This window comes from Parasteatoda tepidariorum, chromosome 3 (assembly GCF_982258835.1).
Source record: "Parasteatoda tepidariorum strain Cologne lab strain chromosome 3, Ptep-v5.0, whole genome shotgun sequence".
NCBI lineage: Eukaryota > Metazoa > Arthropoda > Arachnida > Araneae > Theridiidae > Parasteatoda > Parasteatoda tepidariorum.
Genome location: NC_141757.1, coordinates 102,925,194 through 102,949,291, shown reverse-complemented (window position 1 = coordinate 102,949,291; position 24,098 = coordinate 102,925,194). Strand labels below are relative to the sequence as shown.

The 24,098-nt window shown below is 26.8% G+C and overlaps 1 protein-coding gene across 5 annotated transcripts in view; it reads right to left on the bottom strand.

Annotated features, from left to right (window-relative positions):
- Nucleotides 1-737: 737 nt before the first annotated feature.
- LOC107438788 (putative sodium/potassium/calcium exchanger CG1090) overlaps nucleotides 738-24,098 on the bottom strand; it is a 47,883-nt gene continuing 24,522 nt past the window's right edge. For 2 of the 5 annotated variants that reach the window (XM_016051165.3, XM_016051166.3), the window contains exons 2-11: nucleotides 18,937-19,122; nucleotides 17,593-17,790; nucleotides 16,656-16,756; nucleotides 15,821-15,907; nucleotides 12,799-12,899; nucleotides 9,712-9,923; nucleotides 8,237-8,491; nucleotides 6,275-6,376; nucleotides 4,064-4,195; nucleotides 738-3,057 (exon numbers count right to left, since the gene is read on the bottom strand). In XM_016051165.3, coding sequence (XP_015906651.1) covers nucleotides 2,858-3,057; nucleotides 4,064-4,195; nucleotides 6,275-6,376; nucleotides 8,237-8,491; nucleotides 9,712-9,923; nucleotides 12,799-12,899; nucleotides 15,821-15,907; nucleotides 16,656-16,756; nucleotides 17,593-17,790; nucleotides 18,937-19,117 — 1,569 coding nt within the window. In that variant the 5' untranslated portion in view covers nucleotides 19,118-19,122 and the 3' untranslated portion in view covers nucleotides 738-2,857. Of the gene's footprint in view, nucleotides 3,058-4,063; nucleotides 4,196-6,274; nucleotides 6,377-8,236; nucleotides 8,492-9,711; nucleotides 9,924-12,798; nucleotides 12,900-15,820; nucleotides 15,908-16,655; nucleotides 16,757-17,592; nucleotides 17,791-18,936; nucleotides 19,123-21,490; nucleotides 21,543-24,098 lie in introns of those variants that run through there. The other 3 variants (XM_016051167.5, XM_043044887.2, XM_016051168.4) reach the window with 2 other exon arrangements.

Sequence of the window (24,098 nt, the reverse complement as noted above, 5' to 3'; positions counted from 1 at the left end):
AGCACCTTCAAAGTACTTTTTAAGCATTATATACATTAACAAAATAATTTTCAAAAGACTTTACATGATCAACATAAAATAACTAGTTTATGACAAAAAAAACTCTTTGCTTGATTATATAAGCCATTATAAAATGATCAAGAGGTTTTTCGGTTCGATATCAGAGGGTGGAAAATGAAGTCCGAAATGGAGAATATCTTGCAAAATGAAGCAGAGTTGCACATGAGAGGGCCAGAATCTCACCAAACTCAGCTCAGTGGACACACATACTGACTCGCAAATATTTCATCAAGCATGTAAAATGATTGACGCGTTCATACGCTATGGACCGATGGTACTCCAAAATGGATTGTGGTTGAATGAATTGTGAAGATGTTGAATAGAACAATGTGAAAAGCACGCAAATTTCATTTTCAAAAAAGGAAAATTAAGCCCTTTTAAAAAACACCCAATGAAAAAAGCACCTTTAAGGGCTTTTAAATTATGAAAATCAAAAATAAGCACCTTTAAGCACTTTTTAAAAACGCTACGCACCATGAAATAGCCATTCAAAATTTTCCTAAAATTAAATACATAAAGCTTCAACAATCTCAAGCTTAGACTATTTTCTTGAAACAAATGCCAGTTCTCTTCAAAATTAGGAATACTGTTTGCATTTAAAAACTATTTTAAATATATATGATTCGAAAACATTTTATAAAAATGAGAAGTTCTAAAAAGACTTTAAGAAAGAAAAATTCAAAACAAATACATGTTTATTAAATATCTAAGCAAAACTAGAAATATTATTTATAATTTTTATGAGAAAATTTAAAAACAACTAGGTATACAGTTTTAAACTTAGTCTGGATACAGTTTTAACAACTATACAGTTTTAACAGTCTAAATTAAAATTTTAAAAAAGTTTACAACTGCAAAAATATTTTAATATTAACTTAATTAGCAGAAACTAAAGCAAAATATACAAATATTTATAAGGAATATGCAAGAACAATTAAAAAAAATAATAATAATAAAGACAAATTCCAAATGGAAATTTTAAAAAAAATTGTAAGGACAATAATGATGGATGTAAAATTGAGAATTTCATACAATAATGTAATTAATACTACACCAAAATAATGGCATTTGTAATTATTGTAAGAAATCTAGCAGTAAGGTAATAATAGTGAAAGAGTTAAGCTGTGGATATCGTTCAATAATTTAAAAAAAACTCATTTTAAATATTCATATTTATTTTAAGAAATCGCACATTAAGATAATAAAAATGAGCAATCATTTGCAAAAACTAGTTATTACATCATGTTATTAAAAATATTGCATATAATTGTGATAGAATTTGCACATAATTGCATAACTTTTTGATTCACACAAGCCCCTTAATGCAATATTAAATAAATTTACAAAATATTGTAGAGATTTGTAAAAAAGTATATAAACACTAGAATCAATATTTAGGGAAGTAAGTGATTACTAGATGTCATAAATTTTATAGAAAATACAATGATTGAAAATAATGTCAGCAAAGTTATAAATAAAAAATGCGAAGATGCCAACAATTATCGAAAATATAACCATTTCAAAAGGACTCAAATTTGGCTAGGTCGCTCGTTTCAACTTTTTACATAAAATTCTCAAAGAGCATGACTAAATAGATGGTATTTGAGATGTTGAGCAGTAATATTTTAAAACATAATAAAAATATATGATGCGCCAATTAAAAATCACTTAACGTTTCAAATATTAGATTTCATTAAAAAATGTACCAGGTCAGATTTCATAAAAAATTCATTATTTCACCTTTCTTTAACATTCCAAAAACATTTTAAGTAAAAAAGCAATACAAATAATTACATAACACAACATAAAAACTGTAGTTCAGACAGAAAGTATGCATGAGTGAGGTTTTTTATACTCTGAGCATTTGACAAAATTTTTTCTTGGTTGCTTTTCTGCGTGACAAACAGATTTTTCTAATATTTTTAAATGGTATTGTGCTAAAAATTCTGTACAACTTACCCAGATGTTTCGAAAAATTGAGGGTTAAATTTGAAAAATTATGCTTCAAATAACATAAATCTCTTATTACAAAAACATTATTAATTGTGTACAGTTAAATTATATGTTACTTAAGATTATTTGCAAAAAAATTAGTTAACTATTCAATACATTTTCGGTCAGAATTTCTAAATTAAAATTAACTTTTTTACTACACCACTATATACAATATTACAATATATGTACTATATGTTTAGAAAAAATTAAAACCATGAAACCCTATAACACATAATCTTTATTCTCAACTCATTTAGAAACTATTTAATTCTGGGTTATGCTCAATGGGATTCTTATTTAAAAATTTGAAAAACATAAAAATTCCAACAAAATATCTAATGACATATTTCAAAAACACACCTTAGCAAACACAACTTAGCTCAGCAAAACACACTTAGCTCAATTTCAATCCTGAATGATCTCAAAAAATATTAACTCTTAATAAATATTGACATTTTTGTTCAGAATTTTAGAGAAAAAACATATTAAATCATTTTAGCACATACTGTGTTTGAAGAAAATTACTTTATAATGCAAAAAATATTTTGTAATAGAAAACACGTTCGATATAAACTTTTGAAGAATAATGCATGATTTAATAAGTATTAATAGAATTTCAACTATCATCAATAAAATGACATAAAGATACAATTTGGCAGAAAATGAAATGAAAATTTATGCAATAATGCATACAAGCATTAACAAGATAAGGCACAGTTACATAAACTCTGCAGACAAATGAGGTTTTTGAGCCAACCAAATTGCACATAAAAATTAAAGCATTTTTTTCAAAATTCATTGCTTAAAAGTCACTTGGACACATTGGAAGAATATCACTTCCAAATAAGCTGCTTTCATAAAAAATAGCTATCATCATAAATATTGCATACCAGATAAGAAGAATTATACCATATTTCCTGTCCAATACCCATTTATTCAAATGTGTTGCCAATAGAAGAAACACAATTGTAAGTAGAAGAGTTAGAGTAGAATAAGTAAGACCTAAAAACATTAAAAACAGATGAGGCAATAATATTATGAAAATATAATTCTATAACAGATTATAGGCTTATAAAAAGTACTGTTAAGACTATAATCTTATTTTAATATGTAAGCAAAATATTAAAGAATTTATGTACAGGATTCATTATTAAACAGACATTATTAAGAGGAATAAAGTGCTAAAATATGTTGAAAATCAGGCAGAAATTTTAGCTAAACCTGATAGTTGTGTGTTAATATAAAGATTCATGCACAAAGTACTACTTGGAGCCCCCTCTGTTGAAACAAATTTGAAATAAAAGCAGGATCCCAGCAAGAAAAAAATTCTGCTCTGTCACATCATGAATATGCTACAAGAATTTCTTAATCTCATTCATTTCTTTTCTAAGATGAGATATGGATACACATAGAATACCCACTTATCACTTGCATACAGCGTAATGGAATTATTATAAAAAATAATTGATAGCTTAACATTAACCAGGAATGTTTAATATTTTTGAGAGAATTCTACCAAATTAAACTGCAGTTTTTCAACTACGATTTTACTTTACCCATGTGTTTAATTACTAAAGTCCAGGTCCAGAAACATCTAAGATGTGCAACTCATTTATCCTATTACAAGTCAAATGTGTAATTATTCAGCAGCAAAGATAGATAAGATGGCATAATTTTTGTTTAAAACCAATACATTATTAACAAAAAATACATTTAAAAATATGTAATAGAACAGAAGATCAAAACAGACTGATAATTTTTTAGAAAGTGCTGTGATCAACTTGCTATATAAACCTGAAATGCAGGGATAAACCCTGCAAGGGATACGCACATTAATAAACTATGTATGCACTAAGTGTAAAGTTAGTTGTTATCAGGAATTGTCCCTCAAACTTAAACAAGTGGCAAATATATATACGACACTCACTTTCTTCATAAATAAAAATAAGGTTGCTAAAAGTTACTAGGTAACTTTAATAATTATTATAGTTTAAAACAATAAACTTACCTCTGCTTCGAACAAGAACATGAGATCCGGGTTCCACTAGAGCAGTTTGAATGAACCATGGCAATCCAAGGCATAGCAAGATATCAAAAACATTGCTACCTACAGCATTTGAAACAGCCATATCTCCTAAGCCTGTAAATATATAAACCATTGGAGAAAAAAAGTTAGACAATATATTTATTACAAAATGGGTTAAGTCATGAAAATCACTCCCGACTGTCCTCTCAGCAATTATAATATATACTTTCCTTCATTTTTAATTTATTCTCTGCTCAATGCAAAAATCTTTTAACCTTTAATTAAATTTGTTATTCGTTTTTTTTAATTAACTTTTTTTTTAAATCTTAATTTTTAAAATTTTCGAAGTCATATTTAAAAACATTTTCATTACAAAGGGGAGAGCCAAGAGCTGTTATTTTAATGGCATTTAAAGCTAAATGTTTCATAATTAAATATTTTATAGTAAAAAAAGAATAAACTACAGTCAAACCTCGATATAGTGAACACAGTTTATAATGAACTCCCGGATAGAGTGAACAAAATGTTCGGTCCTGTGCCTTGCTATACACATATACATATAATGTTATATTTTGTGGATATAGTGAACCAAAAAAGTGAGGAAGTTGGATATAATGAACTTTTTTCTGTCTTCGGCAGATTTTTTTCTTCATTTTTTTTGTAATAATTTTGAAATTTCTACTTCAAAATAAATACATACACCGATTTTTAAAACCATCCATAGAGGGGAATGTAGCGATATGCATTTTTATTATTTGCTTCTTTTATCTCACTTTCCCATCCTAAACAAACCAAGCAGATGTTTCCAACCCAGGCAGATGATGCACCTGTAAGGTGTCAGTGGGATCAATATGCATTTTCCGTCAGAGGGAATGAGTCATTATTTGTCAAAGGGTTGGACACTAATATGTGTTGATAAGGCCCTCACTTCAACTCCTTTTTGCTCTCAGTTCAGTTTAAAAAAAGCCTGCAAACAAGTTTCTCAAATTTAACTATGGCGAGCAGTAAACGTAAAATGTTCTTCCTTGATGATAAAATGGGCATAATCAGAAAAATTGAAAATTGATGCAATCAAGCTGAAAAAATATAAACTATCCAAATCTGCAGTTTGTAACATATGACAAAATAGGCAGTTAATAATTTCTGCTCATGAAAAAAATTTAGATGCCAGAAAGAAGTTGAGAAAAGCAGATGACAAGGATGTTGAAGAAACATTACTGAAGTGGTTCAGCATTAGAAGAAACCACAATCTCACAGTATCTATACAAATGTCGATGAATTTGCTAAGCAATTTTATGAGACTACTTTTATGTGCTAATATGGCAGGTAAGACAGGTTTTAAAAGTGGAATAACAGAGATTCAGGAAAAATTTTCTCAGAGTTGGTAAGTGTTTCTATATCCGATGTTGAAGATTACTTATCAGCTAGAGATTAAAAAAAAATTTTTGTATCCAAGAAGAAGAGTAATAAAAAAATAACGCATTTTTTGCTACTACATAACATTTTACAGTCATTTATTTGAACAATGTGTAATAAAAGGGAGGATTTAAGGAACCATTAGTTAAATTGCCTGCATGACAGATATAGTGAACTCCTGGTTATAGTGAAACAAAATATCGGTCCCTTGAAGGTTCACTATAGGTCTGACTGTATTTTCAAGGTTTGACTGTATTTTCATTCATTAGAAAACTCATAGTTAATTTATCATGCACGAGTAAGAGGAAATTGCATTAATTAGAATTGCCTTTAATTAGATAACATAAAATTTATTAATATGAGTAAGAGCAAAAACTTTAATTTTAAGTAGACATAGGAAAATCGTTATCTTTATTTGAGAATGCAAAATTTTAATATTATGAAAAAGATAAAACATACCAAAATATTATTAACAATAAGGAATATATCAGTATACAGAATACATTTTGTCATAAAGAACTGTACGAAACAAGAATCCTCTACTTAGAGCATATAAAATTATTTAGTATGGATAGGAGAATTATATCTCTCTTTATATGGCTTTTTTTATTTGAATATGTTAAATTCATTTACTACAAAAAATATAAAGTGCAGTAAAATTATAATAAAGAATATTTTTTGAGGAAATAAAATTTTATAAAGAATAAGTTTCCAACAGAGTTTGCTTATTTCTGTAAAATTATTCACACCATAAAAAATAAGTGTAACAAAACATACCATCACGTACTACCAAAAGACTTGAAATAGCATCAGGTATACTAGCTCCAGCTGCCAAAAATGATAATCCCATGATAGTATCTTTAATATTCAAAGTAAACCCTACAGAAAAGAAATTAGTATATTTAATTTTACTTTCAAAAAATTCAAATAACAAATATTAATAATAATAAGCATACCACTTTTTTAATAATATTGAACAAAAGTTTTTTTTTAACTTTTGTGTAACATATAAAGGAGCAAAAGTTCTGTTTAAATAAAAATGCACTCACTAAAAGTTAAATAATATTAACAGATATTTAAAAAGATATGCTCACATATTTTTACACAGCACTTAAAATTAGTTCCGTTAATTATTAAACTCAAGTCCTTTAAAAAAAAAAGCCTGAAATCAATAAACATGCTGCCCATAAATCACCCAAAAATATCGGTCTTCAATCAGGATTTAAATCAAAGGGGATCTTCAAAACTTTTATTGCTTTTTTTATTTCTCCTTAATTTTACAATAATCCTGAAATAAGTCATAAATAATATTATAAAAAATTTATATTTAAAAATTAATTGGTGAAAATTAACAGTACAAGATATATTTTTGTACCTCAATGGAATGTGCATGATCATAAAATAAGTTTTAAAAAAACACAAAAGTTTTTGTTATTAATTTTAAATAACTCTGAAAATACTCCACTCCAAATAATTTAAATAAACCACTATAACTAACTACAATGTAACCAACAAAGGCAAAATTCATAACTTTTTTTAAAAAAATCAAAAAATTGGATTTATTTAAATCATATTTTTCATTTTTTTATATTTACCAGCCAAATCATTTGATAAAATATATTAACAGTACTTACTATTATTTAAAAAAAATAATAAAGCTAAATTAGCTGATATTTCCATCTGAAATTTTCAAAAATTACTATTTAATTATTACAAACTAATCAATGAATAAATAAAATCACAGTTGTTTTTATTCAAGCTAAACATCCTAAAATTGTAAAGGTGGAGGGGGGGGCAATTCATCAGCTAGATACTCAACAAAGAGTAAATTAGTTAAGATCAGAATACATTAACATAGTTTTTCTGGGCAGAAGAAGCTTTTCGTCAATATTATTACACACTAGATAGCAATTAATATGTATTTAGTGTTCAATTAAATGTGAAACCAAATGGGTATAATTAGAACATATTTATCACCAGTAAATTTTCTTATGTTTACAATAATTTTGAATTATAAATATAGCTAGTGGAAAATTATAATTTTGCAGTTAGACATTACTCTAATCCACGTTTAGTCTCTTATTTATTTATTAGTCTATTCTGAAATATAATAATTTACCCTTTCATTATTTCTTTGGATAAAATCTTCTTTATCAATGAAATCAAATTTAAACAAGACTCCTCTTATGCTAAAGAATATATTTATAAAAATATTTTTGACTTAATGATTTAATTAGAAAAATTAAATTAATTACATTTAATCAATTATTTATAAAAAAAAGTTACAGTTGATTTAAAGTCAATGAATTTTTAAAAAAAAAATAAAGTGATTTAGATCACGATTTTAATCATGGTTTAAGTTACACCAACCCTGATTATAACTACTAAAATATTTCAAATATAACTAATACAAGTCTAACTAATACATAAATAATAAAACAAGTGCTAACTATTACAAGTATAAGTTATAACTAATATAAGTATTATAAGTTATAACTAATACAAGTATAAGTTATAACTAATACAAGTATAAGTTATAACTAATACAAGTATTAAAAATTAAAATTATTAATTTTTAACTAATATTTCATTTATAATTATTATACTAATACATTGTAATATGCAGTGTATTAATATATATGTGTATACAGTGTATTAATATACATATGTATACAGTGTATTAATATATATTGTAAAAATTATATGATACACAAGAAATGAAAGAAAATCAGTGTTTACCTATTATAGTTATCATCCAAACGAGTATATAAGATAAAGCACCAATCCAAACGCATGATGCCAGAAATGTTACAAAAAACCATTTTTCCCACCTTTTTCTTCTACAGTCAGGAATTGTGAAGTAACAAACAATTAAAATGGGAATGGAGAGGAGCCAAAAACTCTTTCTGAATCCACCTTCGGGAGGAGAAAAGACTGAATTTTCTTCTTCTGCTTCTTCAGTCAGAGGTTGAGGTGATTCAACGCTTGTAAGTTCTTTTGGAATAAAGAAAAATTATTATGAGGTGAAAATTCAAATTCATCATTCCGACTTAGATACAAATAAAACTGAAGATTAGAAATAAATGAAACAGCTAACTTTTATTGCTAGTAATTACTTCAACATTGCCAAAAAAAAAGATTATTTTTGGCATATTTTTTATACTATTTACACGCAAAGTCTAGTTACACGAGAAGAGAATAAGAGGACGCTATACCACGGGATAAACTTTTCATCGCGAATTCACTTTCACCTCCCTAAGTAATCTGAAGTATAGAGAAAGTGAGTTCAGGCAAACCTAGAGTAAGTTGTGAAGTTTCAATTGCTGAAAATACAACTTCAAAATATCAAAATGCAAACAAATTATGAGAAGACAACTTAGGATTACAAAATGGGAGATAATTTACTTGCATTTTAATGTTTTGAATTTTTTTCTGCAATTGAAACTTCATGGCTTACTTGAGGTTTGCCTTTTTTTCCAATACTTTAAATTTTAAAAGCAATGTAAAGTTTTTCTTGCCGTAAAGCGTCCTCTTAAGCTTGAATGTGAGCATTATCTTAAATTGGTCAAAACAACAAAAACTACGCAAATATGTGAAAGTTTTATCACTTGTGCTACAGATAGGAACAAAACTAATTTATTTGTTGAGAAAAGGAGAAGGAATGCAAAATGCATCTAGTTTTCAAACTCACTTTAGTATGCTTTAAATTATATCTGATTAAATTATATCTTAAAAAAGTTTAAGCTATACCTCTTTAAAAAATTAGATTGTTTATTTAATACAGTGGATAATTCAAATGTACTACACACATGAACACTTAAAAACTTTAAAATTTTTGTTAATTGTGCTACAATTATTGATGGTAGATGCTTTCTTTTAAAATGAGGGACCCACACTTAATTCAAGGTTGCATCCAATTTCTTTCTCTCACCACAAATTTGCTTCTCTTTAAGTTGTTTAACAAAAATACACTGGCTGCACAAAAAGTATTGGTACACACATATCTGAACAAGTAACTTTTCTGATAAAGTTTCAGCTCAATTTTAAAGATTTTTCATATATGATTTATAATTTTCAAATAATTATAAATATTTTATGCATGGGTTATTATATTACACTTAAGTGAAAACATAATTAAAACAATCAGTTAGAACAAAATATTTTATGTGAAAAAACGAAGGATACTTAAATTTGGTGGCAAAAACAAAAATTACCTGAATTGGAAGTTTTATCACAGTTATCTAAGAAGCCAGCTTGTGTCAAATCTGGGAGAGCATGATACGATACTCCATTTATAGGTTCTGGAATTCTGCAGTTCAAACGAGACAAACATTTTATACTTTTGACCCATCTTTCAAATCGTTCATTAAAAAACATAAAAATAATATAGACAGCATATAGCACCAGAAAAATAGCAGATTCTAACCTAAAACAATAAAAGCAATTACATTAGTTAAACACAAATCAAAAATTATTAGGATTATTTTCAGGAACATAGAAATATAATGTTTCATGCATTTTGTAAAAATTAATGAAAATACCATATAAAAGATTTCAAGAAAAAGTAAAAAAAGAAATTCATATTTTTAAAAATAAGATCAATAAACCATTGATAAAAATTTTAATTATTTTTTAAATTATATATAAATTTTTGCACAAGAAAATGAGATTCGAATATTGCATATGTTGCTTGGGCACACATAATTATTTACACAAATAAAGGAAATTTTATAACAAAAAATTAATAATTTATTTTTAACATTTAATATTTTTATGTGATTTTAATGCTGTGATTTTCAGTTATATTCCTTCAATATGACTAGAATATAAAAAAAAATATTGCAAAAATTTAAAAGATTACAAAATGTACTTTCTGTTGACGACACTCTAATGTTTATAGAGTAAGTACACCAAATCTTTTCTGAATGCTGGTTGTCACAAAAATGAAAGAGACGATATCATACTTAAAAAAATAATGATAAGGAAAACAATTGGGAGATGAGTAAATAAGCTTGTGAAATGAAAGCGAAGAGTGATGATTACTTGAAGAATTCTAACCAGTATATTTAAAAGTTATCCTTGAAATGTTTTTAATTTTAAATAAATCTTTTTTATATATGATTTGATTGGTCATTTTTGAACAAATGAACTACATCAATGCAGAAAAACAAAAGAATACCACTAGACCATTTAGACCACTATGCACATCGATTTTCCTCGAATTTAACTTTGCTATTATAGAAGTTCTTTACAACTAAAACCTTGAAGCATGACATTTTGCATTACATAGAATTTTGTGTTAAAATCAATTTGATTACCTATTAAACATGGCAATATCACGTATCAATCCATATTAAGGCTTTAAAATAGTTTTTACATACAAATAGTTTTTTTTAAAGTTTTTTTATTAGGAAAAACAAAAATATCTCCCTGTGCACCAAGGAATATCGCACAGGGCCCGAAGGTACAACTTAAGTACAGCATAATAACACAAAATTTTTACGTATTAAAAAACAAAATTAAAAGAAAGAAGAAAACAAAAAAAAATAAAAAGAAGAATGAGAGAAGTTAAATAACTGAAAGGATAAATTAAAAAAAAATTTAAAAGTCTCTTTTTTCACTAGATCAGTCAAAATCGGGGGTCAACTATTATCCAAGTCTCTGCAGAGATTGTTCCTTTCTTTTAAGACCATCAAGCATTCGGGGAGAATGTGAAACGGGCTGTGAATCCCGGTGTTGCAAATACGCACGTCGCTGTTTTTTAAATGAAATCGATGGATACTGAAGTTACCGTGTCTAGTGAAACACTGCATAAATTTACAATCAGTATAGAAACAATGGCTCTTAATTCTGTTGAGGATTGAAGGAAAAAATTATTTAGTTTTTGCAATTGGAAGAGGACACAAAACTTGAGTTCCATACTGTGTTGATATTTTGTCTGGCAATGGACTTAAAATAAGACTTGGGAAGACTGGTATTGAGTTTATTACTGAGTGATAAGGAAGATTTAGCCAGAAAGTCGGCTTTTTCATTGCATAAAGACCAGTATGACTCCTAACATGTGTGAAACAGAATGATATATTTTTAATACTGCACATATGAATAGAAGTCTGGACTTCCACAATGAGTATTTTGCAGCTAGTGACATCCTGCAGACCCAGGCAGAACGACAAAGAGTCACTGCAAATTAAAAAACTTTTAAAAGGCTTATCTATGGCATCTTTAACAGCAAGATTAATGCAGAGTAATTCCGCTTGGAAGATTGAGCAATGATCATCAATGTGGTGTGTTTGATGGCCCACTTCAAGACCATTTTGAAAGCAAACATGTGCATGACCAACTTTTTCGTTAACCTTACTTCCATCTGTAAAATAAGTAAAATCATAGTCTTCTTCCTTAATGTTGTTAAATGCAATGAGAGGAGCATACAAATTCAAGAGGAGAATACAAATCCAAGAGGAGAAAGAGGAGAATACGAGATCTCCTCGATATACAAATAGTTTAAAACAAAAAAATATGCTTTTCACTATTTAATATGTATAGAAAACAAATTTAATTATTAAGAATTTTATTGTCAAAATGCATAAAGTATATTTTTATGTGTTATATAGAATTTTGTGTTACATCAATATGATTACCTATTAAACACTGCAATATCAGGAACAAATCCATATTATAGCTCTAAAATAATTTTTACATACAAATAGTTTAAAACATAAAAATATGTTTTTCAGTATTTAATATGTACAGAAAACAAATTAAATTATTACTAACATTAGAACTAAAAACAGACAAATTTGTCTATTTTGGTTTGCTTAAGATATTTTAAAGTTAATGTGATTCATAGAAAATTTCGTTTTATTGAAGTGTTATATAGATCTTTTAATGTAGTTTTAAAATTAAATGTTGGGTTTTTGCCTTCACTCTATTTTGACAATCTTATTTTTCAAATTCCATAAAGTTATGTTTTAAAAATTGTATTTTAAATTAAACTTACTTTTTTTTTATCTGAAAATTTATATGTCAGAAAACTTTGCAATATAACAATAAATTATCATGCTGTATTAGAAAGTTGAATGAATTAAAATATTACATCATAAACTACAAACAAATAAAAAATATTAAGATTTTGATTAATACTTATCATATATTTTGACTTTGGGAAACTGAATAAATGTTTATATCTCTTTATAATGTCCAAGATACCTCTTTATAATGTCAAAGAACTAAAAAATTATTTTTCAGAACTTAATGACAACATTCATTCATAGTAATAATAATTATAAAAATTATAGACTTGCCAGTTCACACTCTCATCCAGTAAAACAAAAAGAAGAGCCAAAATACTAATTAAATAAAACACACAATCTCTAAACATTGGCCAACAATTCAGATGAATAGCCTAAAAATTAAGAAAAAGAGTGTTTTCAAATGTGTTAAAAAAAATCAATTTATGTGTAGCTAAAAGATAATCAGAAACAAAAAAAATCATCATAAAATATATCATTTTTTACGGTGAACTTTGAATAATTATGAAATATATAAAATTTTATGGTGAAAAAAATACAGTATTTATTATTTTTAATTAAACTGCCTCAAGTTCATTATATGAAGCAAAATAGTTTGCCTCTTTCCACGGCTGCCAACAAAAATGAAAACAATTAATAATTTTTCGAGTAAATTCTTTAATATTGATATTCTTTTATAGATAGTAGTTTTCATCAAATATGAAAATTATACAGCTATTACTTAATTCACTTTTAAAAATCAAAATACTACGGCAAGAACTTATTAGTAAAAATCACCCTAAAATTTCATAAGAATTTATAACACTTATTTAATTTTTAACAATTTATAACATATAGAACAACAAATATAGGACAGAAAGTGGAAATTCGACCAGTGACAAATTTTTTCAACTTAATTTTTTTTCTTTTCTTTTTGTTTTGAGAGACAACAAAACACTTTTCTAAACAATTTTATTATTATTGTAAAATTTTAACTCTGATTAAAAGCGAGTGATTTGATAGAATCAAATACTGAGCTTTTTAAACTTCAGAAAACTTTTTCACAATCAAAAGAGGCATCTGTCTATTTAACTTATGAAACAGAAATCTGTATTCTGGCACATTATGGCTGCATTGTTGTAATTGACATGGAAAAAATCTTGAAGAACATTAAGCTAAATAGATATAATAAGTAAAATATTCAATTAAATTTAGCATTTATTATAAACAATCAAATAATTTAGAACTGAGATGGTATATGATTAAGTAAAAACAATGATAAAATCGCAATTATTACATTCATTAAAACCAAGACAAGTTTTGATGCCACATGATTTCCTGCTGATGAAGATGCACCATATAGCACAAAAATGCATCTACGTATAAAATATTATGTACCATTTGTGGTTTTACTCCAGTCACTTAGAAGTATACAATGCATGAAATAATTACAAAACGATGCATTATATAACTACATTGGATCATTACATTTCAGGCAAATAGTTACAATGAAGTAAATTAACCCATTTTAGGCCAACATAGAAATTTAATAAAATGTGACATTATTTTCCTCGGAATATGCATGAATTACATTTATTAAGACTCAAAAAAATAATGTTCATGAAAAACATTTTACTTGAGAAATAAAATTGCGTATGTATGCACCATCGGCCAAATCAATGGACATATCACTTAGTTGATTACTAGTTCTTTTATGAAATTAGTTTCATTTTTATTTCATTTACAGAATTAGTAACTTTAATCCATTATAAAAACATAAGATTTATCTCAAATGGAATAATTATACATTAATTATACAATTAATTATAGTTTAATTATTAATTATACAGTGAATTCGCGATAACTCGAATCTGATAGGACTGACGAAAAACTTCGACATATCGGAAGTTCGACTTACCGTTAGTTTCGGTTTTGGACTTTCAAAACATTGTCGGATTATTTAATTAATGCTTATTAATTACAAATCTTCTAAATGCTTACAATATTTAACATCATTTTTCTGACAAGCCATTTACGATAAGACTGTTTGAAGCACTTTATGATACCCTGGTCCATCGGCTGCAACTTTGCTGTTGTGTTTGGCGGGAGAAACTGCAAGTTTACTGCTTTCAAATTAGGTAGATCACTATGCGTTGTGCATTTATCCATAAAGAGTATCACTTTTCTTTTTTTAGCGAAGAATTTCCGATCCAATTTTCTTAAATAGTCTTCAAATAAAACTGATGTCATCCAAAACTTTTTGTTAGACTTGTAATCCAAAGGATACGTTTTTACATTCTTGAAACATCGGGGATTTCGGTATTTTCCAATAACAACTAAGGGCAATTTCTCTGTCCCAGACGCATTTCCTCCAACTAGGACAGTCAAACGTTCCTTGCTCATTTTACCCCCTGAGCAGTTTTCATCCTTAAACATCATAGTCTTATTTGGAAGACATTTGAAAAAAAACCCATTTCATCAATATTGAAAACATCATTTTAACTGTATCCTTGAAGTAAATTTGGTAACGTTTCATTTAACCATTGTTCACATACTTCAAGAGGGACAGCTTTAGCTTCTCCATGAAGAGTGCGAAAGACATTGTGTGTGTTGCAAAGGAAGGGGCAAGATATCAGCTGCTAGGTTTTTTTTTTTGCTTTAAAGGATCCAAAAAAAAATCGAGTTAAAGGGAGTAAAGTTCGAGTAATCGAGAATAATTAACATGAAATTGAGGATAAAAGGGTCGGGACCTCATAAAAAAATCGAGTTATAGTAATATTCGAGTTATCGTACTTCGAGTTATAGCGAATTGACTGTACATAATATAATTACACATTAATTATCCATATAATTATACAAAAAAGCAAATTTGTCATTAACCATTTCAAGTTAAGAAATTATCAAAGTAAGTTTGAAAGTTTCTCAACAGAAAACAGCTCCAATTAAATTATTTTATAGATTCCCTTGACAAAAGCATACAAATAAAATTAGTGAAAAATACGCATCACAGTATTAAAATCAAATATTTATTGAAATGGTGTGCTTACACACCTTTGACTAAAAATGGGTTACAGTAATTAAAATTATAAGAAATATTCGCATAATGGATTGATAATTACAAAATAGATACATAATTATAGTTATATAATAGATATATATAGTTACATAAATATAGTTATAAAATGGATATACAGTTGATAGTTAAAAATTATAAGAAATATTAGCATAATGAATGGATTGAAAGATGCTCTTAAATAGTGATAAAAAAACATGGTATAATACACATATTAAAAATTGAAAAAGAAATATATCCTACTTTTCCAGCAAAGAGACCACATATACCTATCACAAATGCAATATTAAAAACAGCAGATCCAACTACAGTTCCAATACCAATATCATCCTAAAAGTTCAAATCATATTTTAGAAATAGCAATAATAAACAGGAAAATTAACATAAGAGTACACTTATTATTACACTTTCAATGCAATCTACAATAATTATAAAATCACAATTCAATAAAAATTAATCATGAAAAAGAATGTGAATGATTCCATTTTTTTTAAAATAAAACTAACAATACAATTTGCTGCAGTTTAAAACAATGGTTTACTGTGAGCATTCTTAAAAAGTAAAACAAACAAATAGAAGAAATGAAAAAAAAAATTCTGTGCTACAAAGTATGAATTGCAAAGTAGCTTACAAGAAATAAGCATAAAAAATTCAATTATGATGCAAAAATTTACAATTAGGCAGATGCAATATAATTCACAAATTTAAAACAAAATTTGAAAACTAATTTTGGATATAAAAAAGAAAAATATATATAAATTTTTAAATATCTTCAAATATTATAGCAAATAATAACAATGAAATAAAGATTCACAATATAAGATAAAAATGATTGAAATTTTAACTCTTATGTTAATGTTAAAATTTTTGCAGTTTAACTTACATCAGCTGAAAAAAGGATTTTTTATCAAAATAATAAACATACATTAAATTAGAATAATGATTAAAAATAAATAACTAATAGAGTTAGAAAAAATTTCTAATGACTAAAATTAAGATCAATAAGGGAAATTTTTGAAAGAATAAAAGTTGATTACATGATTTAATGAAAGAATATTCCAATCATACACCAACCTACTTTGGCAACAAAGACCGCAATGACTGCAGTTGCAAGTTCTGGAGCTGAACTACCAGCAGCCATAAAAGTTGCTCCAGCAACATCTGATTGCATATTGAGCGCTTTAACAGAAGGTGAATATAAAATCAAACAATGAAAAAAGAGAAATAATATTACAAACAAACCAAAATAATAAAAATCTTAATGTACACAATTACGATAAAAATATAAAAGCTAATCAAATATTAAACAACATATAATAATTAAAAAAATTAGTTGATAAATAAAAAAAAGTATGTTGATAAATTGCCTACGAGAAGCTAAAATAAATAATATTCAATGACATTAAAACATGTCATTCCATAGGCTCATAAATTTAGATGCATGCATGACAATCAACATATTACTGTATGAAAGATAGCTAAAAAATATGCAGGGTGTTTCGTAAAGACCCTCTTTATGCAATTTTATAATCTTTACCAAAAATGAAAACAAAAAAGTGCACACTTTAGAAGTGGTACATTAATACTTAAATAAGACAAAAACAAAAACGCTTTTTAAATCTGACAAATTATAGCAGAGGAAGGCATATGTAATAAACATTAAAACAGGTTTATTGAAGGTTAAACCTTGAGGGTGTTTCTAATAATTGCCTTTTAACTCCACTCTGTTTCCCTCGGCAATCAAATATGTCTTATTGTTTATTACAATCACATTTCTATGCTATAATTTGTCATATTTCGAAGGCGATTCTTTTTCTTTGGTAAAATATTTCTTTGTGATCCTCAATATGTAAATTTTTTTGCATTACTTTTCTATGAGGATTCTAAACATACATATTAAGGATCCTCTTTACGGTATATAATTTAAAGGAAAGGCAGCATTAAAGTATATCAACTAAAATTTGACAATGTGCGATCATACTACATTAGAAATTTGTGTTAGTAAAAATACATACATTTGCACATTTTTTCAAGAGAAGGCACAAAATATTCATCACAAATAATAGCAAGTCCAAGAAACATGTATAAGGACACAAAAATATGCACAGCAAGTCCTCCATTTCTCCGCGTAGGATAATCAATTAAAGGACGAGGGAACTGTTCAATATCAGGCTTTGTGCAATTCTCATTTTCTGATAATGATTCAGTAAAATCTGAAACAGATAAAAAGAAATATATTTTATGAAATGATACTAATATTAATTATCAGTCAACTAGTACCTAAGCAACCTATTGAGGTATTTTAAAATAGAGACATTTGCTTCAAATTAAAGAACTAATAAGGGGAAAACATATTAACAAATTTGGAAGACACAGAAAGGCATAAACAATGTTTCTAACAAATTTTCAGGGATGAAATTAGATGAGAATACTTTAGCACTAAGAGCGAATTAAAGTATGTTTACATAAAATTCTAAAATTAATTTGTCTTAAATATCACCAAAATGCCGTTTAACAGATTCTTGAATTAAGAAAAGGAACTGTCTGAAATGTTTGTCCTGGAGTATAATGTTCTCTTAAGAGCTTCTTATTTTCTACTCTAGACAAATAGATTATAGTGAAACGTTTACAAAATATTACTGAATCAACCAAAAAACAAGAAACATGTGCCATAACATGTGCCAAAATGCCGTTTAACAGATTCTTGAATTAAGAAAAGGAACTGTCTGAAATGTTTGTCCTGGAGTATAATGTTCTCTTAAAGAGCTTCTTATTTTCTACTCTAAACAAATAGATTATAGTGAAACTTTTACAAAATATTACTGAATCAACCAAAAAAAAATGTCATTTTAGGAATAACTTGATGTTCAAAGATTTACAATGCTGAATAGATTTTTTTTTTTTAAGCAGTAAAACAGATTTCAATCAACTACTTTGTTATGAATTTAAATATATAGCCTTTATTCTAATACCTTGAAATATTTACAATGATGGATAATTAATTATAAATTGGTAAAACAGAGCTCAACTATTTTGTTATGAATTTTAATATATTGCATAAATGAATTATTATCTAATTAAATAAATTACTATATAATCGTTATATTATTATTACATAAAAAATAGTGCAACAAACTACTTTGTTATAAATTTTAATATGCAACCTTTAACATATTATCTTGAAAGATTTACAATACTGGAGAGATTTTTTTTTTTTAAATGTAACAGAGCTCAATTACTTTGCTATGAATTTTAATATATTGCTTAAATAAATTATTATATAATTGTTTATAATTTCTTAATAGTAGTAATAAATGAAAGAAAAATTACTTTGAAGAGAATATTTTACAAAAACTTACCATAAAAAGATAAGAGTTTTCGATTGAAAATTGAGCTGATTGAATTTTGATCTGATTTGTCTATTGAAAGAGAGCCATCAGGAGGTGAGAATGAAACTGTTGAATAAGCATAAAACACCAGACAAAAGCCAGTATATAAGGATATAAGACAGGCAATTATTTCTCTTCTTAGCTTAGCCATTCTACCTGGAAAAAAATTAAATTAATGCTAATGCAATTATTATTAAATAAAAAAAAATATAATATAAACAAAAATTGCATTTAAAATGCAATATAATTGTAAAATATGACATTGAATATAGAGATCATGGCTGTTTATCGAAAACTTCGTCGTCTTATGATGTAATGTTTTTTAATGAATAATTTGCTATTTTTATAGCTGTTGTAAATTTGAAACAGTTATTCATGACAGATAATTTCTAGCCAGCTCCCTCTTAAGCTAATTATGAAAATTACCCCAATTATGGACATGAAAAAAACCCGCAGTTATTTGAAAAGAAAAACGTTCTTGATTCAATTTTTTAAAGCTTGAAAAGTTATTTCAACATTGCATTTTTTTGGGATTATTCGTAGATTGTAAGATTTTCCTTTAGTTGGAAAAATCTTGCCTAATTAGTGATTCTACAAAAAAGCTTTTTTTGCCAGATATTTATATTTTTTTTATTTGACAGATATTTTTTAATCAGTTAAGAGCACTGGTAATAAAAAAAAATTTAAATTTTAAAGAAAATTACAATTGTCAATCAAAACCCGAAAATTCAATAAAATACAATATGAATACTATTTGGGGGTATTTTTCTTTTATATTATTATTAGAAACTGCGAAGTATTTCGTATTGCAGGATGGTTAGGGTGGGGGAAGCTCTCCAACAGAATCCAATAGCATACGAAGTCACAACTTGGGACAGCTAGCGTTGATTTGATGAAAAATTGTGTAAACTATTAGCAAAATCCTAAACATTCTTGAATTGAAATACAAGAATCCGAAGCATTCGATCCAAGAGATCTCTCGTCCTTGCTTTCGCCTAATATTATTCAGACATTGTCTTTTCTCATTGATTTTCATCAAGTTCAAAAACAGTGACGTTTTCAGAAATGAATTATTAACTTTTCTAATAAATAAAAATGCAATCCTCCCACGTTTTTTGTAAAATTTACAATAGGACCATTGTCTTTTTGTAAATTGTATTTGGCGACATGCATACAAATCCTTGCTTGATTTTAATTCCGTATTCTGTGGGGAAATTTCATAATTAAAGTTAAAGATAGATAGTACACATAGCTTAAAATAATGACAGTTTTATCCGAAAGCACTCTTATTTTTTGCACAAATACTTCGAAGGACACATTTATAACAATATAATTTCAACTTTCGCTACTTTCTTCATTAAGCTACTTTCTTTTTAAGCTACTTGTCCTCATAAGAGAAAATTATTTTTAAGTTCGAAAAATTTTCATGTGTAAAAGATAATTGAATACTTGCCAGCGACGTTACGCATGGATCCTCCAATCAGGTATGACACATGAGCGTAAGGCCGCTTGCAAATATCCAATTGGATACCTATAGGTAACGTCATCCTAGGTAAATCATGGCATTTGTCGATTCAGAAGCCAATCAGGTTTGACTCACACGCGTGACGTCGCCTACAGGTATCCAATTAAATTTAATTTAAATCACATGGTTACGCATGATCACTTCACTTCTTCTCAAATTGCAAGTACCCAATTAAATCTTATCCAAAAATTGATTCAGCGTTATAATAAACCCAAGCTTTACAGCTATATCGTTAACACGCCATGCATAACCACTCAACCATGAGATTAGTTACGAGTACTAAATTAATACAAAAATATCGATAAAATAAAAATTGAAAAATAAACATACTGACTTTTTAACGAGTGCGTTAAAAACAAGAAGGGAAACAGTTTCAGTTAATTTGATTGAAAGTAATTTTAACTTATAACGAATGAACAAGAAACTATTAATTTTAATAAAATTCAAAACAAATTTGAAGCAGCTTAGATTTAGATCACTGCATCAAATTAAAAAGGATTAAGTATGTTAAAAAAATAAACTGGGACATCTCCCACGATGATGAAATAATAAGTAAATAAAACTGCAATTTATTAATGAGCTAAGTAATTAATATTTATTAATTTCTCAGATATCTATAAATAGAAAAAAATAATAATACTTCTACAACCAAAACTTACATTAAAAAAAAGCAGACAGATAAACAACGTGAAAGTGTAAGTGAAATGAAGCTTTTACTTCAAACAAAGCCAGCACGACCTATTTTCATAAATATCACTCATGCGGGCATTTTAATTTGAGAAGTAATGGAAAAGAATTTAGGTTTAGGAAACACCATGTTGAAATTCTCAAAAAACAATGATATTATTTTCTTTTTTTTTTTTTTATCTCTACATACTTCTACGGTATGCATATTTAAAAACATGAAGTTGAAAAGCTTAAAAATTTCAAAATTATAAATTTTCCGTTTAACTTTGAAATTTTAAAAATTATATTACATTATAGTTATTTATTCCTTACCTTTACATAATTCGACAGTATGCACATCTGAAAACATAATGTTGAAAGCTTTTAGTTACAGGAACTACGTTGAAACATTTAAAAATAGATTATTTATTGATTTACCTTATATTTTCATTATTCGAAATTAATTTAATTAATTTTAGTGCAATCGATATTTTAAATAAAGTTACGAAATCAGACAAAAAAACGTATACTTTCTCCGATTTTTTCGACGAACCTCCTTTTTTGTGGACCACCAAAATTTAGAATGTAGGAAATTCGGTCCAAATCTTAAAGTCACGAATCGAAAGTTTGGATCCCATTAATGTTAATTTTATTTCTTGTGTATTTCACAATATCTCGAGAACTTTTTTTTTAACAAATTAAAAGATTTTTGCACACAATTATAAAATTCATTTAACAAAGGATAATATCATGCAAAAAATATGCTTTTTTTTAAATTATTTATTACTTGCTGTCATCTCATTTAATAATAGTATTAAAAAAAAATTTGAATTGTAAGGTATACAAATCTTCACATAATTTTAAAGATTGTAATTTTATATGACAAAATACGAAGTTTGAACATAATCAGTCGAATCAGTCTTGAGAAATTGATTAGAAAAAAAAAGACATATTTAACATTTTGTTTACTTTCGACCGATTTAGTTCAAGTTTTTTAATTTGCCACATAAAATTACATTCTTTAGATTTATGTAAAAATTTGTGTATCTTGCAATTCAAAATTTTTTCGACTTTTATTAAATAAAGCAATAAAAAATAATTATTAAAAATCAATTTTTGCATGGAATTATCTTTGAAGAAACGAATTTTAGAATTATAGGCAAAAATTTTTCGATTCACTCAAGTTCTCCGAGGCGAGCAAAATACGTAAAAAGTAAAAATAACTTAAAAGGGTCCAAATTTTCAACCGATCTCCTGATCAAACTATCCGGACCATTTTTCCCAGATTGCGGCTACTCCTATGTTTAGTGGATTATAATCCGTCGCCTTCGAAAAAAAGGCTGCAGTTCAAGCATCAAATTAGGTTGTTTATTCAGAAAAAATAATTTTGTCTGAGTAGGGGAGAGTGGGGTCAATTGTAACAGGGTACGATTGTAACAGAGCAAAAATTTCGAGTGTCGGGTTCTAGATTTGGTCCCTAGGTGGCGCACAAGGTGTATTTAATAAATCTACAAGTGCACCCCTGCTGGCAACCATTTTTATGTACTTTTGAAAGAGTTACATCACAAAAGATGTTTTCACGCTACTTAAGTACTTTTTTGGTATTAGAATATTATATTGTAACAAAGTAATTTTGTTTAAACAAATAAAAATTATTAACCGAATATATAAGTGGACACCTTAATTAACATTTCAGTAAAAAAATTAGTTTTTTTTTAATTAACTAGCATTGTTTTTAACAAATGAAGCTGAAATGGCGTCTTGGGGACAATTGTAACAATAAGTAAAGGGACGATTGTAACAGCTGAAAATAAATAATCTTATGTTTACAAAAAATTACTTAACTCTTTAAGAACCACCTATAGACTCCTATATCATTTATATCATGTTGCATGTGCATTATTTTATTAGTCACCTTTCACAGCATAAATTGAAATTTTTAACCCCTTAAAGTTAAAAGTTTAACCCTTTAGGTCTCTGCTCATTATTATTTTTACTCCTAAAATATCACTACTATTTTGATCAATAAAAAAATATATCACAACTATGATAATATGTATAATTAACTATGTTTTAGTTGAATTTACGAACTGTTACAATTGACCCCGTAAGTTGGGACAATTGTAACAAGTGCACGACTGTAAAAAATGGGTAATAACTAATACAATAACATTTAAAATAAAGGGATTTATTTTTTTTTCTAGTTGAGGATAGTCTATTTTACTCGTCTGTTAATTAATACTAATAATATATTGGATTTTTTGTTAGTTAAAAATATTTAAGCATAAAATGTTACAATTGACCCCACTCTCCCCTACTAATTTAAAATATTGTCGTCAGCATATTTAAAATCACACCCTCGAAAGATTGTATCTGTATGTGAAAATCTTAATAATTGTTGAGCATTAGATCAAAAATTACTCAAGGTGATTCGTTTTTCTTTTCTTTTTTAAGCACTGTACAATTAAGAATTATAAATTGTTGTTTTTTTCAAATATTTTATAAAAAAATCAGTTTAAGAAATTAATTTCAGCAAATATATTTATGTACAAATATTGAAATAGAACTAAACTTATATAAAAAAAAAAAAAAAAAAAACGTAAAACACCAATAGTTCTCGCGCACAATCGCACATTCATAGATATCTTATAACAAGAAGATTTATTTTTTCTTTTGTGAATTCATAAACTAGGAAACAATATTCAAGAGATACATTAAATTCCTTAACATTCTCTTTTTAATGGTCTCAGCAATTTAAAAAAATTTGGTTTTGTATTTATATGAATCAAAAGGTATTAAAGGCTTTAATTCATAAGGGCTTTAATTCATTCATCAAGGCTTTAATTCATTGATTAAAAGTATAACTAAATAATTCATAATTGCATATTATTCGTAGAGAAACGCATGAATTTTACATAAATGCAATGCATATTGCCTTTTA